The 19,687-nt window shown below is 36.7% G+C and overlaps 1 protein-coding gene and 1 non-coding gene across 2 annotated transcripts; one reads left to right on the forward strand and one right to left on the reverse strand.

Moving 5' to 3' along the window:
- Window positions 1-5,089: 5,089 nt before the first annotated feature.
- LOC149684095 (E3 SUMO-protein ligase ZBED1-like) lies at window positions 5,090-7,268 on the reverse strand. The gene is made up of 2 exons (XM_089871312.1): window positions 6,974-7,268; window positions 5,090-6,633 (listed from the first exon to the last, which is right to left on the reverse strand). Exons 1-2 carry the CDS (start codon window positions 7,266-7,268, stop codon window positions 5,090-5,092), a joined length of 1,839 nt encoding a protein of 612 aa, XP_089727438.1.
- A 9,145-nt stretch (window positions 7,269-16,413) lies between these two features.
- Window positions 16,414-16,535, forward strand: LOC149684096 (U5 spliceosomal RNA). The gene has a single exon (XR_016384281.1). It is a non-coding gene; the product is annotated as a U5 spliceosomal RNA (small nuclear RNA).
- The last annotated feature ends 3,152 nt before the right edge of the window (window positions 16,536-19,687 follow it).

Genomic DNA, 19,687 nt, shown 5'->3' on the forward strand with positions numbered 1-19,687 from the left:
AATTCGTGTTTCGAAGAGTGACAAGAAATTGTCCCTTGCTGCAGATGATTTATTTTTTCCATAAAATAGCCTATAAATTCCCAATAATGTCAGGTGAGGTTTGGCACCAAAATTATTATTAAAGATTTTCTAATTTCAATGTGCCCAAAAAAATGAGAAAAAATCCTAAGTATTTATTATTGAAAAGTACTATTCAAAGCGATGCATTAACAAGAGAAAAGAGAGCTGTTAAAAAACTTAAAAGTATTTATTTTTTCATTTAAGTAAAGTTTAGTTTCTTTTGTTTAAAATTAGTCAAAAAAATTCAAAGGTTTGCCATACATTGTTTGTTTTTTTTCCTCCCAACGAGAAATGGGAGAGTATCGGTTGCGACCGCGGTTGCCGGAACATCTTCACCCCTGCCTGTAGGTCGGGCAGTTTCGGATTAAATGATCTGGAGACGAACAATTTTAACGTTTTTTTCTTCTTTTCACAATTGTTCTGTGAAATTTGGCTTGGAGCATTTTGTTTTTCTTTCTCTACTTCTTCTTTCTCACCATCATCTGCAAAATTTTTCTCAGTTGATTCTTTTTGGGGGATGTTTTCCGTAGTTTCCATTTCGGTGTCTTGTTTTTGAAAGATATAAGAAAATCTGTGTAATTTGAAAGTTTTTTTTAAACCAAAATCTTCCGATAGTACTAAGGACACTTAAGGCCTTTTCAGACGATACAACTTTTTGACTCAGCTCGATGGGTCAAAAAGTTGTATCAACTAGCCCAATTTTTGGAAACGAAAAGCTGAGTAAATTCTTCCTTTTCACACGACTAAACTTTTATCGCCAACTTTTTAAATCCATTTTTTAAGAGCCAATAAAATCAAAGCACTGGTCACATGACCCTAAAAGGTAAACAAACAAAACCGACCGGCGACCGATATACCTAGATTTACCAGTTATGAGTTATTATTTGAGAAATTTGTTTATATAAAATTAATTCATCAGGATATCTAAAACCATGGCATTTAAAAGAAAAGCTGCTGGTGCCTTAATTCTAATAACATTGCTTGACGATGACGAAGAAGGTTCTGAACGAAAAAAGAGAGAATTTTGGGTTAAGCCTTGGTTGGCCCGTCGAAAGAAGCAAGGCGCTTCGGAGAATTTAATTAACGAATTGAGACTTGAGGATAAAAATAGTTATAGAAAATTTTTGCGAATGAATGAAGACGCGTTTGTTTTCTTGCTCGGGAAAGTTAAAACCTTTATTGAGAAAAACGATACTGTAATGAGAGAAGCGATAAATGCTGAAGAAAGGTTGAACGAAACCCTACGACTTTTGGCTTCAGGTAAGCATTAAAATTAGTTTTAAATTTAAAGCACTTGCATAATGTATTTGTAACAAAGTGAGGTTCAATTCATTGCGTTATATCTTGATTTTAAGGTGATTATAATAAAAATTTTACAGGTGAGAGCTTCACGTCACTTCATTTTCAGTTTAGGCTGGGGATAAGTACTATTCACGGAAATATTATTTACGAGACACGCGAGGCCTTATTTCAATCTCTGCGAGATGAAAATGTGAACAAGTCTGAATTTAACGTATTTTTCTATAACTTGAGATTTCTCTTCCCTCTATATAGTTATATCAAAACACCTACAACATCCGCGGATTGGCTAAATATTGCCAAAGGCTTCGAAGATAAGTGGCAACATCCTAGATGCTTAGGAGCATTGGATGGAAAACACATTTCTATTTATCCACCCCGTAGTTCAGGGTCATTTTATTACAATTATAAAGGCGATTTCAGTCTAGTTTTATTGGCTCTCGTCAATGCTGATGTTTTCATGTTATCTTGAAATATGAAAAGTAATTTGTGAAATTTTTAGGCTATTTATCTTGATGTTGGAACTAATGGGCGAGCTCATGACACGGCAGTGTTTACAAAGTCCAAGTTGGGCACTATGCTTGACCAAAATAAGCTTAAGCCAAGGCATTGCCAGGTATCAAATATGTTTTGAAGCAGGGCTGTTCGAGTCATGATTTTAGGGGCTCGAGTCCAAGTTTGAGTAATAGAAAACTGGACTCACCGAATATAGTCTAATTTTTAATTACTTGTTCGAGTTCATGCGCAAAAGAGGTTGCTCTGATTCATGGCACAGAGACTATCGGTTTAGTGTTAACTTCGTAGTGTCTTGTTACTTATGAAACAACCAAAGATATGTTTAAACTTCAGGCAGATAACAATTAAACCTGGGCCCTACAAGCACATTTTAAGGTCCCTTTAAACAATTAAGAATAATACGGCACTTCTTTCAAATAGGGCAAATCAAACCAACAAATTACGTAATAGTGGCTGATGAGGGTTTTCCCATGAAGCCACACCTTCTGCGTCCATATCCATTACGTGAAATAACACGGGATAACTCGATTCACAATAAACGGTAACTATTTTCATATACTCATGAGTATGAAGCTATTTCGGCTATTAAAATTAAAAATGAGTAGTTCTCGGTTTAAATATAACTTTGAATTTTTTGCCAAAAAAACCCTGAAAATTGGTAACTTCAACTTCTTCTAGAATATTTATCATAAGCAATAACGATAAGTAGTCGAATTATTTATCGAATTGTAAACCGCGAATAATAAAATCACTATTTGATATTCGCTTGAATATCTAAAAACATGCCAAACAAATACTGAGACGATTATTCATTTCGATATATTGGATCATGTTCTTTGTTATAGCTGAAGCATCGCCCATACTAAATTTATCACTGTAAGGATTAATGCAATAATTTATAATTTTATTTACAGCCACTCTCGTGCTAGACGTGTGTCGGAAAATTTTTTCGGCATCCTAAGCAATCGATTTAGAATATTTTTAAAGCCAATTCAAGCTCTACCGGACAACGTTGTGACGATAGTTCTTGCGGCATGTACCATGCACAATTTCCTAAGAGCCACAGTTCATGATTATGCACCAAACAATAGTTATGAAATTGTTTCGACTAGAAGCCTACAGCCCTTATCCAAGTTTGGGGTCAATAGCACAAAAGAAGCACAAGAAACAAGGGAAAATTTGAAAAAAATATTTCCTGACAGTAGGGGCAGGGAGTAAGGAACGTTAGAGGGAGTTTTGATCTAATGCTAAAAAAACCGTCATTCTCTCTCTGCCGCCAGCTTCCGCTTCTATCGACTGTTGCCCCACTCACTCTGTTCAACCTAGGTTCAACCAACAATCAACGTCTGTTGGGAGGAAACCGAGGCTTAATAAAAATGCCAAATTGTTTTTGTAACGGTTGTAGGAATGATTCAAGGTATTCGCTTGAAAAAGTATGAAAGGAATATCTTTCCACGCGTTTCCGAAGCCAAAACCCCAGATAAAAAATGTAAAAGATGGATATTAGCTAGTGGAAGACCGATTTCCACTAGCTTCTATTCACTTTCAATAAATTTCAAGCTTTGTTTTTGGTTTGAGAAATGGTTTGAAAACGAAATTTACCATGTCGGGTCTTGTTAAATACTTAGGGTTACTTGAATAATTAAAAAACAACACTTCTTATAGTTAACCATGGCAGAAATTCAAACACGACCTTCCCCTTCTAGTTCAAAGCCGGTTTTTAAATTTGACGCATGCGCGCGGACACCGCCATGAGTCCCTGAGTCAGCGCCAAAGAGAGACGATTTTAGCCACGAAGCGAAAGAACGCGCCTATTCACTTTAACACTCCCTCTCAAGTCTCTCCTCCCTGCACTTAATTAATAGTGAAAAAAGTGATTAACAATTTTAATAAGAAGTGATTAAACAAATGACCAAATAAAGGTATTTAAATGGGGTAAGCTGGGGTAAAAACATTTTCAGAGATGACCAATTTTCATAATTATTTTTTCATACATAGTTCCTATTAATGGCTATTAAAGGCAGTTTCCCAATGTTGCCAGGCCATTGGTGAGTCAAAAGAATGCATAGATAAAGGCTAGCAGTTTAGTTTCACCATAAGTTTATAAGATGTGTTCCATAAGTATGACACTAGCTATACGTTGTAATTCTATAGGCTTACTGAGAGCTAGTTCGAGAACGACGCGAGAATTGACTACACTCGGTTTTGCAGTCCATCTTCCTACTTAGTCTTTACTAAGCCTTTGACAGCGCCTCACCAGGCGTCGCTTTACGAGAATCTATGACGTTTAACCTACGTCACTTCATGACAAGCTCTCATTAACCAGTGACACACTTATGGAACATATCTTATAAACTTATGGTTTCATTCGGTACTTGACCGCAACTTAACTCACAGAAGGCCTGACAACACTGCACTGAAGTTGAAGCCTAGATAGGGTAAGGAATTTTATGCAACCCCTTAGTGAAAACTATAATTAAGATAATTAGATAAGTCAGTTCAAAGGTCACCTCATCTCATATATGGTCAAGGGCCTCTCTCTATACTGAAGGTTATTTACCCCTTTTTACACAGAAAAAGGCTTATTAAACCAAACCATTTAGAAACGCATTTCAAGAATTTGCTAATAATTTCAAAAGTCCACGTGGTAGGCCTAGGCCAAGGTAACACCTGCAGGCTGTTGCCCTTAGCGCTGCCTCTTACTCAGAACGTAAAGGGGGGTTTACATAAACACATGTTTTTCTGCACAAGTAATTCCCAAGTGTTGCTTTGCTTTTACGTTCTTTTGTAAAAAGGAAAACAATTAAACCATGAAGATCTCAATTTCTCAATGCAGGTCAAAGTTGAACTTGGTCCGATAGCACTGCAGCAACCCTTTCTTCCATAAAAGATAAGGGAGCGAGTGACCCGATACTGAAAACAATGCAATTGTCTCGAGCCCAGGTCCGGTTAAAGGGGGGGGGAAGTACCTATAACCGAAAACAACTTGACCTTCGACCACTATTTACTATTCCTGGTAAAAACCCATCTTCGTAAGTAAAGCATCGTTCTTATTGGACCATTAGAAAAAAGGGGGCGTGGCGATTGTAGACCATTTATCTATTTAAGTCCAATTGAACACTATGATCTTCCATCATTCTTTTCTATACCAATTCCATAGAACAGTCATGAATATCAACCGACACCAAATTAAACCCAAACCCCGTCACGGGGATTATCTCCCGATCTGGCAACGGTGGTCTGGGACCACAGGCCGGAATCCATATTCCCTCGACCATCGCCCCGGAGCCCAGAAAGCCGCGGCAACACCAGTCCACGGTCCCCAACCAAACGGGTACCGTGGACGAGGTCGCCATCCCCGCGGAAACCCATACCAAGGACGAGGTAGGGCATCATACGTCCTAGACAACAGGACGAAGACCGCGACGAACAAGACTACGGGAGCACCGTTGCCCCCTAGTGGAGCAGCCGTAGGGGACGTGAATGTTAGATTTTTCAAATGCTTGCCACTTAAACTTTTGCGTTTTTCGGAAATAACATTTCCAGCTCTTGAAAATAAACGTTCAGCTGATACGGAAGTACCCGGAATTACTAAATAATTTAAAGCTACCGCAGCTAACTCTGGGAATATTAGTTCATACTTAGACCAAAACTTAATTGGGCATTCTGTTCTTTCTATTAATGGAAGGCTCAAATATTGTTTCAATGATGGATCAATTTCACCATCAGAGTAAGAGCGATCTAAATTAACTTTCGAACTTTTAATTAAAGTTTCATGAACACCCCAAACGCTTTGAGGTTCAGTAGTAGACGGAGGTTTACGTGCAGCTAATTGTTCTGTTTCAGTTACAAGAGTATTAATTTTCATTTTCCTGTCAATTTTTCCAAGCATTTTGGAAAAAGCCAATGGCGACTCAAAATGTGTTTTCTTAAATCTAGGGTCAAGAATTGTTGAACAAGCAATTAGTTCATTTTGCTCTAGAAAACAAAAGCGCTTGGAAATTTGTTCCAATAGTTTTGCTCTTAATGAAATACCACACTCCGTTTTACAGTCTTGTTGCGAAATGGAAATTTTTAAACATCTACTTAATGGAATTAATTTTGAAAGAGTAGTATGCTTTTCTGAAGAAGTCCCTGTTGTTACCTCAAATAAAGGTATCAACAAAGATTTCAGTTCTAGTAGTTCATCAAGTTCGGATGCCGAAATTATTGGCGGTGCTTGCCTACTTTTAGACAAAGCTACAACAACGTAACGTTTAATCATTAAATAACAAGAATTCCAACGAGTTGGTACCTCTTGAATAAGTTTTAAAATTGATTTCCCTGTTTTGGTCTGTGCATCATTTAATTGGGAAGTAGCTAAAGGACTAGATTTAAAAAAATGTACAAGGGTTTTGACTTTTTTAACTAAAGTCTTTGGTTTGTCGAGAGATAACGATTCTAGGGCCACCAGATTTAACGTATGAGCAAAACACGGTAAATGTTTAAATTCACCAAAGGTGTCTTTTACTGCCCTAACAATATTGGCTCCATTGTCTGTGACACAGCCTACCACTTTCATAACTGATATATTCCAATCAGCTAAAATTTCAGATAATTTCGTTGCAATGGCCTCCGAAGTGTGGCTACCTGGGAACTCCTCTACAGTCAAATTATGCGATCTATGTTCTTCCTCAAAAATGTAATGAACCGTAACCCCAATAAAAGAGGTGTTAGAACAACTTTCCGACCATATATCGGAAGTTAATGAAACATGTTCTACAGAATTTATTACAGATTTAAGAGTTTCAACTAATTTTGTGTATTTTAAATCTAAACCAGCCGTTACTGTTTTCCTACATGGGAGTTTATAACGGGGGACTGCAACTTTCATTAAATAACGAAAGCCCTCTCCGTCAACCACACTAAGGGGCAATAGGTCTCGAGCAACCATGAACTGAATAGCATCAGTGAGTTCTAAATTCTTATTGCCTCCCGAATTAAATGCTGCTGCTCTATGAAAACTTTCGGTTAAAGTTCGCTGGTTGTGAGTTTCTGAAGCTACTTGGATGCTAGGTATTTTTTAACGCTACTGATTCAGTTGAAGATGTACTTGTACTTGGTAACGAAGTCGCGGTAGGGTTTTCATTTTCGATTGAAGTCGCGGTTCCCAATAATATCGTGGGGTTTTCATTTTCGATTGAAAGTGCAGTAGGGGCTTTTGGTACTAAAAGGTCAGGTTGGTCTGTCTTGGATTCAACGTTTAGATGATGATTAGTTCGTAAATGTTTAAGTAAATTACTCGTGTTACCAGATGTCGAAATAAGTTTGTCACAATAATTACATGCCGCAATATTTTTAGTTCGTTTAGTGAAATGATCCCATGCTGCACTTTTTCTCTTAATGGGGGCCATTTTGGTATACCAATAATTTATGGTTGGTTATACAATAAAAATACTAAATACTTCTCAACCACATTATTAACTATGAAGAGGGTCTACATCACTCTTGTCTTTGCAATGAAACAAGTGTAAAATGAATCTAACCTAAAATGGACTATAAAACTTCCACTATAAATTTTAGAAATAACAAAATTGACTTTCTCAAATAACAAAATAACGAATTTCTTTAAGGGAATTTAGGTGTGGGATGACTTTTAGATTTCCAAGGGCAGTTGCAGCTTTCCCAGGTTCAATACTGGTCAATATCCAAGTTTCGAACTTACAGATTTTCAAGTGGACTTTTCATAATCACATATTTCTTTGCTTTAGAGATGTAAACGTAGAAGTCTTCAAATGTACATAAATGGACCAAAAGTAAATGAACCAAAAGTAAATGAACCAAAAGTAAATGAACCAAAAGTGGAATTTTGGATGGACTTCAAATAATAGATGGTCAAATTGCATTCAAGAAAATGGTGAATGCCTACTGAAAATAATTAGTGGTAATTACATACAGCGGAAAGGACAAAATATTGCAATTATTTCAGTTCATACCATTACACAAAAGACAGCATTGAATATTGACTCCGCTTGACTAAGTAGTAATTATAATGCAAAAATAGCGATGGCATCCTAGGATTGTCAGGCTCCAAGAATTTGTAATTAAACTGCATTGTATGTGAATGCCTAAAATACTGAAAATAAATATTGGTTACTAATTATATACAGCAGTAAGGACAAAATATTGCAATTATTTCACTTCATACCATTACACAAAAGAGGACCTTGAATATTGACTCCCTTTGACTAAGTAGTAATTGTAGTTAACTAGTAGATTCATAAATTCAATGCAAAAATAGTGATGCCATCTTAGGATTGTCAGGCTCTAAAAATTTGTAACTAAACTGCATTGTATGTGAATGCCTAAACTACTGAAAACAAATAGTGGTTACTAATTACATACAGCGGAAAGGACACAATATTGCAATTATTTCACTTCATACCATTACACAAAAGAGGACCTTGAATATTGACTCCGCTTGACTAAGTAGTAATTGTAGTTCACTAGTATATTCGTAAATTCAATGCAAAAATAGCGATGTTATCTTAGGATTGTCAGGCTCTAAGAATTTGTAACTAAACTGCATTATAAATAAAATAAAAATCAAAACATTAAATTATTTAACTCACAAGCTTGATACATAGTATTTCAATACTTACTTTTAATTAAACCAACGATTGATTACTGACAATCGACAAATTGAAGAACTGGGACGAAACCCAACGCGGAATGTCTCTATCGTTTATAAAAAAAATGAGTAGCCGCCATAGCTTACTATTGCTTGATTTCGTTAAGTCGTTCTCACTTCTCACGCCGCCGCGCGACGTCACGCTTTCCCGCTAAGCGCAAAGGCTTAAAGTTTTTAAAAAATAATAGCTAGCCGCCATAGCCTATTATGATTAAATGTGGTTTTCCGCGTCACTTATTTTTAGTTATACTCACTTAACATTGTTAAATTATTAAGTTTAATTCCGATTAGGGGTTGGCACTTGGGAGTTTAAACTTACAACAGCGACAGACAATTTAAACAAAGAAGTTGAATGAAGAACAGAAGAAGAGAAGAACCTCATCGAGTCATCATCGCAGATAATTAATGGCGGCAATTTACGGCGTATACCTGCAGACTGACTGACTGAGTCCGTCACCTTCACCCGGATCCGCGAGAAATTAGGGGAGGCCCGCCCCTGAGCGCATGCGCCGTGGCCACGGTGGCCAATCACTTCGCAAATTGCGCATCGGATGACAGTGACGTCATGCAACACGCGGGTGCCGCATGTTGAACAAGCTAATACAAGAACGAGTGACGTCAGTCAAGAGTCAACTCTAGGAACGGACGATGGACCCTCTTGGGACTATGTCGATGAGGGAAACATTCACGTGATAAAATATATAGCAAATGATTGGCCACAAGTTATAAAAATGAAACCATCGTTAGATCGCAGGGGGGGGGGGAAGATAGGGAAAAAAGTACTCGATGCTTCGGATTTTTTTAAAATACTCGATACCTGTATCGGATCTCAGAAACGGTACTAGATACCGGTATCGAAAGATTGAAGTACTCGATACCAAGTTGGCATCGAGTAGTATCGAACAGCCCTACTGCTCCAATCCAATTCCCATTTTTCTGCCGGTTCTTGGTGAGTGTGGATGTGCGATCATGTGCGATGTATTTTGAGATTAAACTTTTGCAATCTGTGATTGATAGTTTTTAAAATATTCGTAAAAGTTAAAAGTTTAAATATTTATAAACGATATTAAAGTGTTAATTTCTTCCTTGAATGAACAATAAGATTACAATAGATTTTTGAAAGTCCGAGGCCTAAGCTTCAAGTCGTCGCCATGATGCCACATCCACATGGTTCTTTGGAAGGGTCGAGCTGGCCAAGATCAACAGCCAGTGTTTTGAGACTAGTATATTTACCTCAACTAACTAAAATTGTCTTGTGGAGTGAGTCAATCTAACTGTTACCCTTTTGTTAAGAATTGTTATTCTTTCTATTACGTTTTTTTATATTTGTTGCGTCAATATAAAGAAATTTGAATGTTATTATTTATACTTTTAAGAGGACGATTGTGCAATTGATATAATTCAAACATTTCATTTCAGCCATCATTTCTTTAGTTCTCCTGAACTATCAATGAGTAACGCTCAATCATCAGATTTACTGCCAAGGAGAAACGCTCAAGCATCAGATTTACTGCCAAGAACCAGAGTTTGGGACTAGTACTGGAGTTGCTGTCAAGTACCTTAGTTCCCCTGAAGGATTGAAATTACCGACAAGGAGCAGAGCTACCGTCAAGAGGCAAAGTTACCATCAAATACCGAATTCACCAAGTGCCGGAGTCAAGAATCAGAATTTCAGTCGAGAATCCCAGTTTCATTCAGTTATGGCTTTCATATTAAGGCATGTAGTTTTAAAGTGTTAATTAGATTTGCCCAATATTTTTATTGACATTGAACGGTAACACGAGAACATTTGGCTTCTGTCTTTGTCAGTTTAGGTCAGGGTTGCCCGACTCCTATTGAGTCATACATAGTTTACACTCATGGTGGACTCAAACTATTTACACCAGAAGGTCAGGATATCTAGAGCGCAAAAGCAGCGGCTTTCTGTCCTCCAGGTAGCCCGGCCTTCTGGTGTAAATGGTATGAATTCTCCATTGTTGTAAACTGTCTATGACAGTGCTATTTATGCTGACCACATATATTTCTACCTCTTAATACAATATCTTGCCCCATTAACAATTTTTGGTATCCGTTCTTACACAGTCGTGTTTAAAAGGAGTATTGTACTTCCATCTCTTCTCTCCCAAAACTAAATATAGTTGTCCGAATGAGGTTTGGGCTTAATTTCCCTGGTTGTTATATAATTATGGTATTCATTATAAATTTATTCCAGTTAATAAAAATTTTGTTTTTTACGTTTAAAGCTGAAATTTGCATATTTTAAAGGGTTTGATTCATAACTTTCCAAGAAAAATTGTTTTTGACACCAGAAAGTCTATTCAGAATAAATATGATTTATTAAGTTTGGAAGAGCAGGGGCTATTCTTAAATTTTGCCCAGAATAATTAGTGATTGCGTCCTGGCTGGCAAAAAATAGACCTTAACAGGGAAAAGCTAAGAGTAACTATAATTAATTTTAAATGAACGTAAAATGTAAGTTTCACAATGAATGCGTGAGAGGGATTAAAAAAATGTTCTAAGACAGTCATACGTGAAGGTTGGATTTAAAAAGTGTGAGAGTTCAACATTATCGTATGAATGCCTATAATCATTTGTTAATCTCTCAAGTGAACAATTCAATGATGAAAAAATATTTACACACATTTAATCCTAGGATTGTCAAATTGAGACTATAATTGCCAGAAAAATAGTAAGCATGTGTGTTAATATTATATTTTTTTAAGGTATAAAAAAAGGGAAGGGGAGTTTGTTTAATTACTCCTAATATACTTAAAGATACTTTTTGAAAGGGTACTGATTTGCTATTGTAGAATTTGCAGTTTAGTTCAGAGAGTTAATGAGGTGCCTTGTATTTCGTTAGTGACATCTCCAATCCAGTTGTTTTTAGGTTTTTTCTATATTTATTTACTATTGAACTCAGATGGCGTTGGTAGTTAATGTCAATTATTGTAGTTTTTTTTACTGAATCCATCGCGCTTGATTTTGTTTTTTGGTGTAGAATCTGCAGTTTAGTTCAGAGAGTTAATGAGGTGCCTTGTGTTTAGTAGCGACATCCTCAATCCAGTTGATTTTAGTTTTTTTTCTATATTTATTACTATTACTACTATTGATGGCATTACTGCTTAACGTCATTAATTGGCATAATTTTTTTACTGGTTCCCTCGACCTTGTTTTGTTTGGCAAACGTCCGTTAAATAATGTAATATACCATCATGGTATATTACCTTTAAGGCGTTTTGACGAAAATTGAAGTCCAATGTTAATCAGTTGGTATTTTAGAGTAACGAGTGAAGTACTTGAGGTTTAATCGAGTGGTGAAGGAGGGCGGATTTGGGGTATTTCACCACCCGCGGACGCGGGGTAGTCAGTTCCTGTAGGGTAGGCATGCTGACAAGTCCCTTATTCCCTCAAAACTTTGACGCCCAGAAGCTTGGCTTACAGGAGTGCGCTCAACTCCCAACATAGTCAAGTACATAATTTTTGTAACAAAACATTGCTGTTCTAAATTTTAACAACGTTGAGGCAACTTTTGCCCGAAAAAGGTTTTTTTGCGAATCCATACCTGTTATGAACTTCTATTGTGATGATGAACTTGTAGGCACGGCTTGCCAAGCCGTAACGTAATTATATAGGGAAACCAAAGAGGTGACATGTATTATTTGGCCTTGAAACAGCTTGATGTTCTATAGACACTGACTCAAGCCAATAGAAAGATTATTTCTTTGAATATCTTTGCTTTTCTTAATCCAAAGACGCTCTCACTCTTTGAACACGCCAGTCTAAAGTGTCTGTTATTTCAGTGGAGAAGTTGTTGTGGGTTTTTTTTATAATGATGATGATGATCATCATCATATTTTTGAGCTGTGTAGGTTTAATCATCTACTATGCTTTTAATAGCTATAATGAATTATCTTTCTGTTGTAGCTTAGCAGTTGGCACGTGTTGATACGATACGCATGTAGTTGTACGAAATTAATCTTTAAATTGTATGTTTCAAACTTGAAAATATACACTGCTTTTAGTATTTATGTCGAAATAATCTTAATCTTCGTTATATTAGTTATGTAAAGGGGCGGGGGTTGAAAGAAAACTTTACAATTTACTGGCAACTATATGTTCATTTAAATATAAGATTTTGAGGGTCTATTTTTAAAATTTTGTCACGCAACTCTTAACTTTAAGTTTGGAAACAGTGCTGCTAGAACATGGCAATTATTGTTTTGCGCGTGGGTTACCAAAGGGTCAATGAAAAGGTTATTAATTTTTGGGAAAAAAAAATATTAAGGGGAATTTAAGATTTAAAACAACGTCAGGGGATTAGAGTTTAATTCTTGATTGGGTTTTCTCAATTTGAAATCAACTTTGAACACGTGTTCCAGCTGCTTTGGACTTTCTACAATAAATGTTTTAAAATTAATAATTATTTTCGAAATTAAGATTTTTTATTATTATATTCTTAACAAATATCCCTATTAATATTGATTGACAAATAATTTTAATCATACTTAAAAAATCGTACTTATATTCAAGGAAAACCGTGCATAAGTCTAAGCTACCGAATTTCAGTTTGAGACATTTTCTGGCAACCCTGTTATGATACTCTTCTAAAAACCCATTTTATAAACAGAGAGAAAAACATTATCGCTGAATTAAAAGCAAAAGTTACATTTACCTTAATACGCACGTTAAATCCGCTGAAAAACCATATCCCAAACCTGTATTACCGTCAACCTAACCTCAAAGCACTGTTAAGTCTACGATAGTATTGATTTTACTGTCAAGTTAAACAAGTTCTCCCATACAAACAGAGCGAAAAATACGTTCTAACCTGTAGGGCTGTGTGAGTCTTGCATTTTTGGTTTCGAGTCGAGTCTCGAGTATTGAAATTTTCCCTTATCGAGTATCGAGCCGAGTCTCGAGTACTCGAATCGAGTATCGAGTAGTTGGAAAATTTGTTTCGAGTATTTATCGAGTAATTGGGAATTGATTTTCAAGTGTTTTCACACTTTCTGTTAATTTATTGCTCTGATAATAGACATTTGGTGTAATTTTGATCATCGACAACTACTTCCATCAATTCCCAGACGGTATAAGTCTTCTTCCCTTTAAATTTAACTAACTTAATTCCCCATTAATATCTTCTTCGGAATCTCATTCCTCACCGAAGTCACTTGTAGCCATTGTTATACTTCGCGCAAAGTTCCAAACGAAAATTTCTAACCTAAACTTAAAAAATAAATAAATAAATAAAATAATAGTAGTAAACGCGCCTATAACAGTATTTCGTTACTTTTACTTGCACTATTTTACCAACTAGGAGCTACTACCCTACTACATTGCACTGGCATTTTGATCTAAACTACCCAATGAGCACTAATGTGCGTCTGTTAACCAATAAGAATTCCTTTTTGTAGATTTTTATAGCTACTACATCCTATTTTCAGATGTCAAGGCTTTCCAAAAGCAGGTTCGAGAATTTATCGAGCCTTGGTTTGATACTCGAAACTTTTTCGAGTCTCAGAAAATCTCTTATCGAGTACTCGCACAGCACTACTAACCTGTCAGTAACCCTTCTACTGTCAACTGAAACGCGTTTTCCCATTAAAAATTAAGGTAAAATACAAAGTCACTTGTCAGTAAAGCTAAAACCGTGTCGGTTAGCCCCTGAGAAGCTAACTTCCTGTGATGTGTAGGAAAGGAAAATCAATAGAAAACAGGTGCCTTACCTTTAACTAACCACAATTTAACATGTTAGCGTGTATTTGGGATTTAGGTCTTGTAGGACATTTTATTGCCAAGTTCAGTTGCGGATTTTTTTGCCTCTCCGAGTGACGATGACGTCACAGGGAGGTATTGCACTGGACGTGTCTGTCTGTCTGTGTGTCTGTCTGTCTGTCTGTCAGACCTCACGTGACCGCGTTCGCAGTTTACAAATCGGAGCAAACAAATACCCGATTTCCGGAACGCGTTCGCGGTTCACGGAAATTTGGCCATTCATCTGCCAACACGTCTTTACTATCTGGCTTCTAAGGACCACAATCTGCTAGTCTTTGTCCATCCCACATGGACACTTGCCTGTACTTGCTGACTCGTAAGCACCGCCATCTTCTGTTCTTCGTCAATCCCACATTGACACTAGCCTGTACTTTCTGGCTCGTAAGCACCACTATCTTCTGTTCTTCGTCAATCCCACATTGACACCAGCTTCTATGCACCACCATCTTCAGGTCTTTGTTCATTCCGGCTTCTTCTCCATCGTTAGGTTTTAAGATATACGCGGCGATCGGCTAGGGTTACGAGAAACGTCTAGCCTCCCAATGGCAGGGCTTCCACCATCGGTTCACGCGAATGCGTTTTTATCTATTATTATAATGGAAACGGATCGTATATATACCCCAAAATTTGAAGAAAGCGGGCAAGAGTGGTACCCTTCACTTTAAACGTCAATATTAGCAAAGTTTCGAAAGATAATAGGAACAACTTTATTTTAAACGATTTAACTATTTTTAAAGTTATTTACTGGCGATTAAAATAAATAATATCATTTATATTTAATTAATTATTTAAGATAAACTTATTTCTATGTACTGACACAAGTGAGAGTTAATATAGAACGAGTAATGAAGATTGCATCTGAATCGAAACACTACACGCATATCAAAGTTAATATAAAGCGAGTAGGATGATAAGATCTCTTACAAAACGATAACATTTCCTTTTTGCAGAATATTAAATGGAAATATTTTAAATATTTTTCGGCATTACGATTCTTTAAGTAGTTGTGTAGCTATAAAGCTCTGTTTCATCTGAATATTCGAAGAACATCTTTTGATATTAACATTTCAAATTTGGTGTTTACTCTTTAATTCTGCTTTACTACATTTATATATAGTGTAAACGCATTTTTGAAATTCATTAGATAATGTGGATGATAATTCTTCATCTATGCACAAATGTTGAAACGATTGGGTCTGTGAAATAAGATACCCTAGATTTAAACTAGAAATGACCTTGTTTCGCCTCCTCTTATAGGAGGTGTTAACGGCTCAGAGTGAGCCGAAAGTTAAATACACCCTTCAGTGATACATTTTAGGTCCTCATTAGAATTAATGAGGATACAAAGGAAATTGTTGAACGCTTAAGCCTTTGCTAAAGACCTTGGCAATATTTCGCCAATTTGAACTATGTATTTCCGGTTTTTCTCATTGGCTGGTGCACCTGTGTTTAGAAGGTAAATTCGTCTCGGCTCGGAGAGGTTTATTTTGGTTTCCCAACTTGTTTTCTCTAACGGGGTGTCTGCTTTGAGAGATACCATATACTGCTTGTTTTGAGCTATGCCGTTATGTAAACGATGTATCTTGACACTGTGTTGAAAAAAATATGGTTTATATTTTATAGATGATATTTAGGATTTTCGGCAACTTATGATATTTTTTTAATGACGTCACGTTGCCATGGCACAAGCATGTTCTATTTTTTCTTTTAACAATATTTAAGTAATATTAAACCGATATTAATTAATATAATTCATTAAATGAGTATGTGAAATATATAAACTTGATAAGAGATAAATTTTAATCTAAAATACATAAGATTCGGAAATAAAATGTTTTTCAAAAATGCTAAATATTGTAATAACAATGTTATAAATATACATAATCAAATTATTTTTTGACAGTATGATAGATGAACGTTGTTTACACATACTAAAAGTATCGGTTAAGTTTTATCTAATTATAAAACGTTAATAATTAAGATAACGCGAACATATATGGTGCGCTTTGGCGTTCCAATTTTTCTTCAAATACCATCCGTTCCCACTAAATTGTTATCCCTGCTATCTTTGTATTTATACGGATAGCGGGGGGAAAAGCTCGCTTCATCACATCACGCATAAAAATTTCGCCTTTTACTAAATTTTTCCGTGCGATGGAGCGTAAAGAGCTACTGAATTCAATTTTTGAATTGCCCTTGCCCTTGTGGCGAGGGTTACTAATTAATCCAATATTAAACACTCATATTTATTATATTCTAAGTTCGAGATTAATCCAGACCACGTTGCTTGATATCTATTTATCAGTCAAAAATAGTAATGACATAGAGAAGATAACCACTGTGCACGTTTACGTTGAGATTAACTGACCGACCCCTCGAATATAGATAAAGTAGCCTCTCTACTTTTTACCAAAAAGACCACCCAATATTTAAGTCTGGATTTTCTTGTAAAATATTCTAGACTAGTTAGAAATATTTTTGAAAATTGCTGTTTGTGGTTCCAACGTAGGCTTGAAAAAAGAAACTTATTTTCAACTTTAAAATAGGTTAAACTGTATTTTATTTTAAACTTAATTGAATTATTTTAAAAAGAGGGTGTAAAGGAAAATCCAGGCTTTTTGGTTTTAGTGTATCGATTCTTCTACTAATTATAAAACTAATCTGCATAATGAAACATCTAGGAAATAAGTATCTCAGAGTTATTTTAAAATTCAAATTAGTTTTGATGATATTAAGATTTCATAGATAATTTTAAATTTGCCCCTCCAACCAATCGCTTAACGCCTCTGCGTTCTTTTTAACAAAATTCACGTGACATGCTCCATGTAGCGTGAAATTTGGCGCGAGATTTGATATAAATTGCGCGTGATATATAGGCCTAGCGCGTGCCACGGGAGTTTTGTTTTTAACAAGAAGGCAGCTGGGGCGTTACGCCATTGGTCGGAGGTGCAAATTTCAATTTATTCACGAAATCTCACGAAAGTAATTTAAATTTAATAAGAATTCATGGGGTGTTTAGTTTAATATTTCACTATGCAGATTGGTCTTAAAATTAGTAAAAGAATCAGTAAAACAATACCTTTTTTTTGTTAACAAAAACTTAGGCAGCTGGGGCGTTACGCGATTGGTCGAAAGTGCAAATATAAAATTACGTATGAAATCTCATCAAACTAATTTCAATTTTTGAAATAATTCATGCGTATTTCATTTAATATTTCACTACGTAGATTGGCCTTATAATTAGTAGAAGAATCCTTAAAATTAAAAAAAAATAACTATAATTTGTCCCCTTCCATTTTAAAGATTTTAGCATAGCAATTTAAATAATTCAATTATTCATAATTTTAAAATATTAAAATTCGTGGAACGAAGCTTAACAAGTCTTTGCTATAGATTGCTTTCAGTGGAAAATCTAAATAAATAAATAAATAAATAAATAAATAAACAAGTAAACAATTGTAACGTTCCTACTTAATTATTTAAAAGACGAAACTTCAACTTCACAAAGTCTGATTCAATTCTGTTCATCTCCAGAATAACATCAATATTATGAATTATTTAATAATGAAATAAAAGGCTCCGCGAGTTATATCAGAAGTAAGATGAGACTAGAAGTACTGAGCTAACCAAATTCTTCACTTGGCGAAAGTGAATATTCTTGATAACCCACCAACGGTTGGCCGGTAGCGGTTTCTGAATTTACCCCTGCAAAACGTGAGACGCTCGCGGCGGTGACGGCCGAACTAGATTCAAGCACCCGCGTCCGTGTTCCGCGGTTTTACGTTGAGGGAAAGGGGGTAGGAAATATTTTGGAACTCGACCAATTTTTTTCTCTCTAGTGTAGGCGCGATGGAAGCGGCATAAAAATAAATCCTCAAATTTGTTCAATAGTGCCAGGATTTATTACCAATGCTAGAGCTCTTTACTTCTAGTCTCATCTTACTTCTGGTTATATACCTAACCTAGGTCAGCTAGCTCTAACCTTACCATGCAGGCAAAACCTGATAGCCTTAAGGCCCAAGGCTTGCAAGCAGTGCACAGCCAAGGCTCTTCTCTCCTCTTTCTCGATGCACGAGTACTTTTAAAATCCTATTGATTTTTCTCTTCAAAACTTTAAAGCATTCGAACCTGCTAGCGTTAAGGATAAGGCTAAAGGCAAAGGTAAAACTTGCCTAAGGCTTCAGGGGGGATGAGGGGGGGGGTTGCAAGAAATCTCGGTTTTTAACTTCTAACCACTTCAGAAGATGGCGTCCCCACGCCCGTTCTGTATGCCTTACTTACTAGGTAATATCCTGTAATGACAAGGGATATGGGTTTAATACGTAGTAAAGGTATCGGAAGGACAGTTTAACTTGTCCCCATATCGGTTTTTTTTTTTTTATTTTAAAATAAAATTTATAATGTAAGGTGACTTAAAGGGCAAGTCTCATTTAAAGGAAAAGTTCAGGTAACATAACTGATTATAGCTTAATTAAAAGAACGGCTGCTTTTTCTAAATATAAAAGGAATTAAATATTATAATATTAAAATAAATGTATCTCTTATTACAAGCTCTCGAAGTTGGGGACGCAAGCTAGATGGGGTGTATCTTTTTCCCCCCCTTGCTTTGGCTTCCCGCTCGCGTTTTTAACTTCACACACGCTAGCTTGGGTCCTCATCGATGCGGAGTATCACACCTCCTCGGTGGTGAGAGCTGGTTAACCACTACGTTGTGTGGGCTAAGCGGATACGCGCCCTTCCCAAGCCAAGGTGTTGAGGCATCGTGCCGAGGGCTGCATGGTACTGGGGAAGTAAAACTTCGGTATCGCTAACGATCCCCTCGGGGCACCGGGCGACACCCCGTTGTATCTAGCCTTCCACCCGGGTGGGGGACTACCGGGTGGTGACCTTTTACTTGCCCCCTTACTCGTGGGATTCCCATGGATAAATTAAATCAAAACAACTCTAACACTACCAAACCTACGGTGCAGGGGTCTGCTCAAGGCAGAACCCACACTGATACCACTTCACAAGGGCTTGTATCCAGCGATACTCGTGCCGATTTATCGGTGCGTGTGTCTGGCAAGCCCTCGAAAAGTACCTTGCGTCGTCGTCTCAAACGACGGATTGCTCGGCAAAAGGTCAAATCGGGGTCTGAAACGGTCTCCACCGCCGCTGGGGGTGCGATGGCTCGTGACAACCCAATGAAGAGGCCCAGAGCGGAGGATTCGACTCCCTCACCAAGTACCTCGCAGGCGGCGTCGAAAAAGGCTAAGTCCTATAGTGACGCGGCGGGGTCACTATTCTATGACCAAACTGCTGCTAGACCTAGGGCGTGTATTTTGGTTCGGAGGGATCTTTGTTGTATCTCTCTACCGCTGTACACGT

Source organism: Phalangium opilio, unplaced genomic scaffold, assembly GCF_054372755.1.
Source record: "Phalangium opilio isolate 3A_F unplaced genomic scaffold, DU_Popi_V2 ptg000037l_1, whole genome shotgun sequence".
Lineage (NCBI taxonomy): Eukaryota > Metazoa > Arthropoda > Arachnida > Opiliones > Phalangiidae > Phalangium > Phalangium opilio.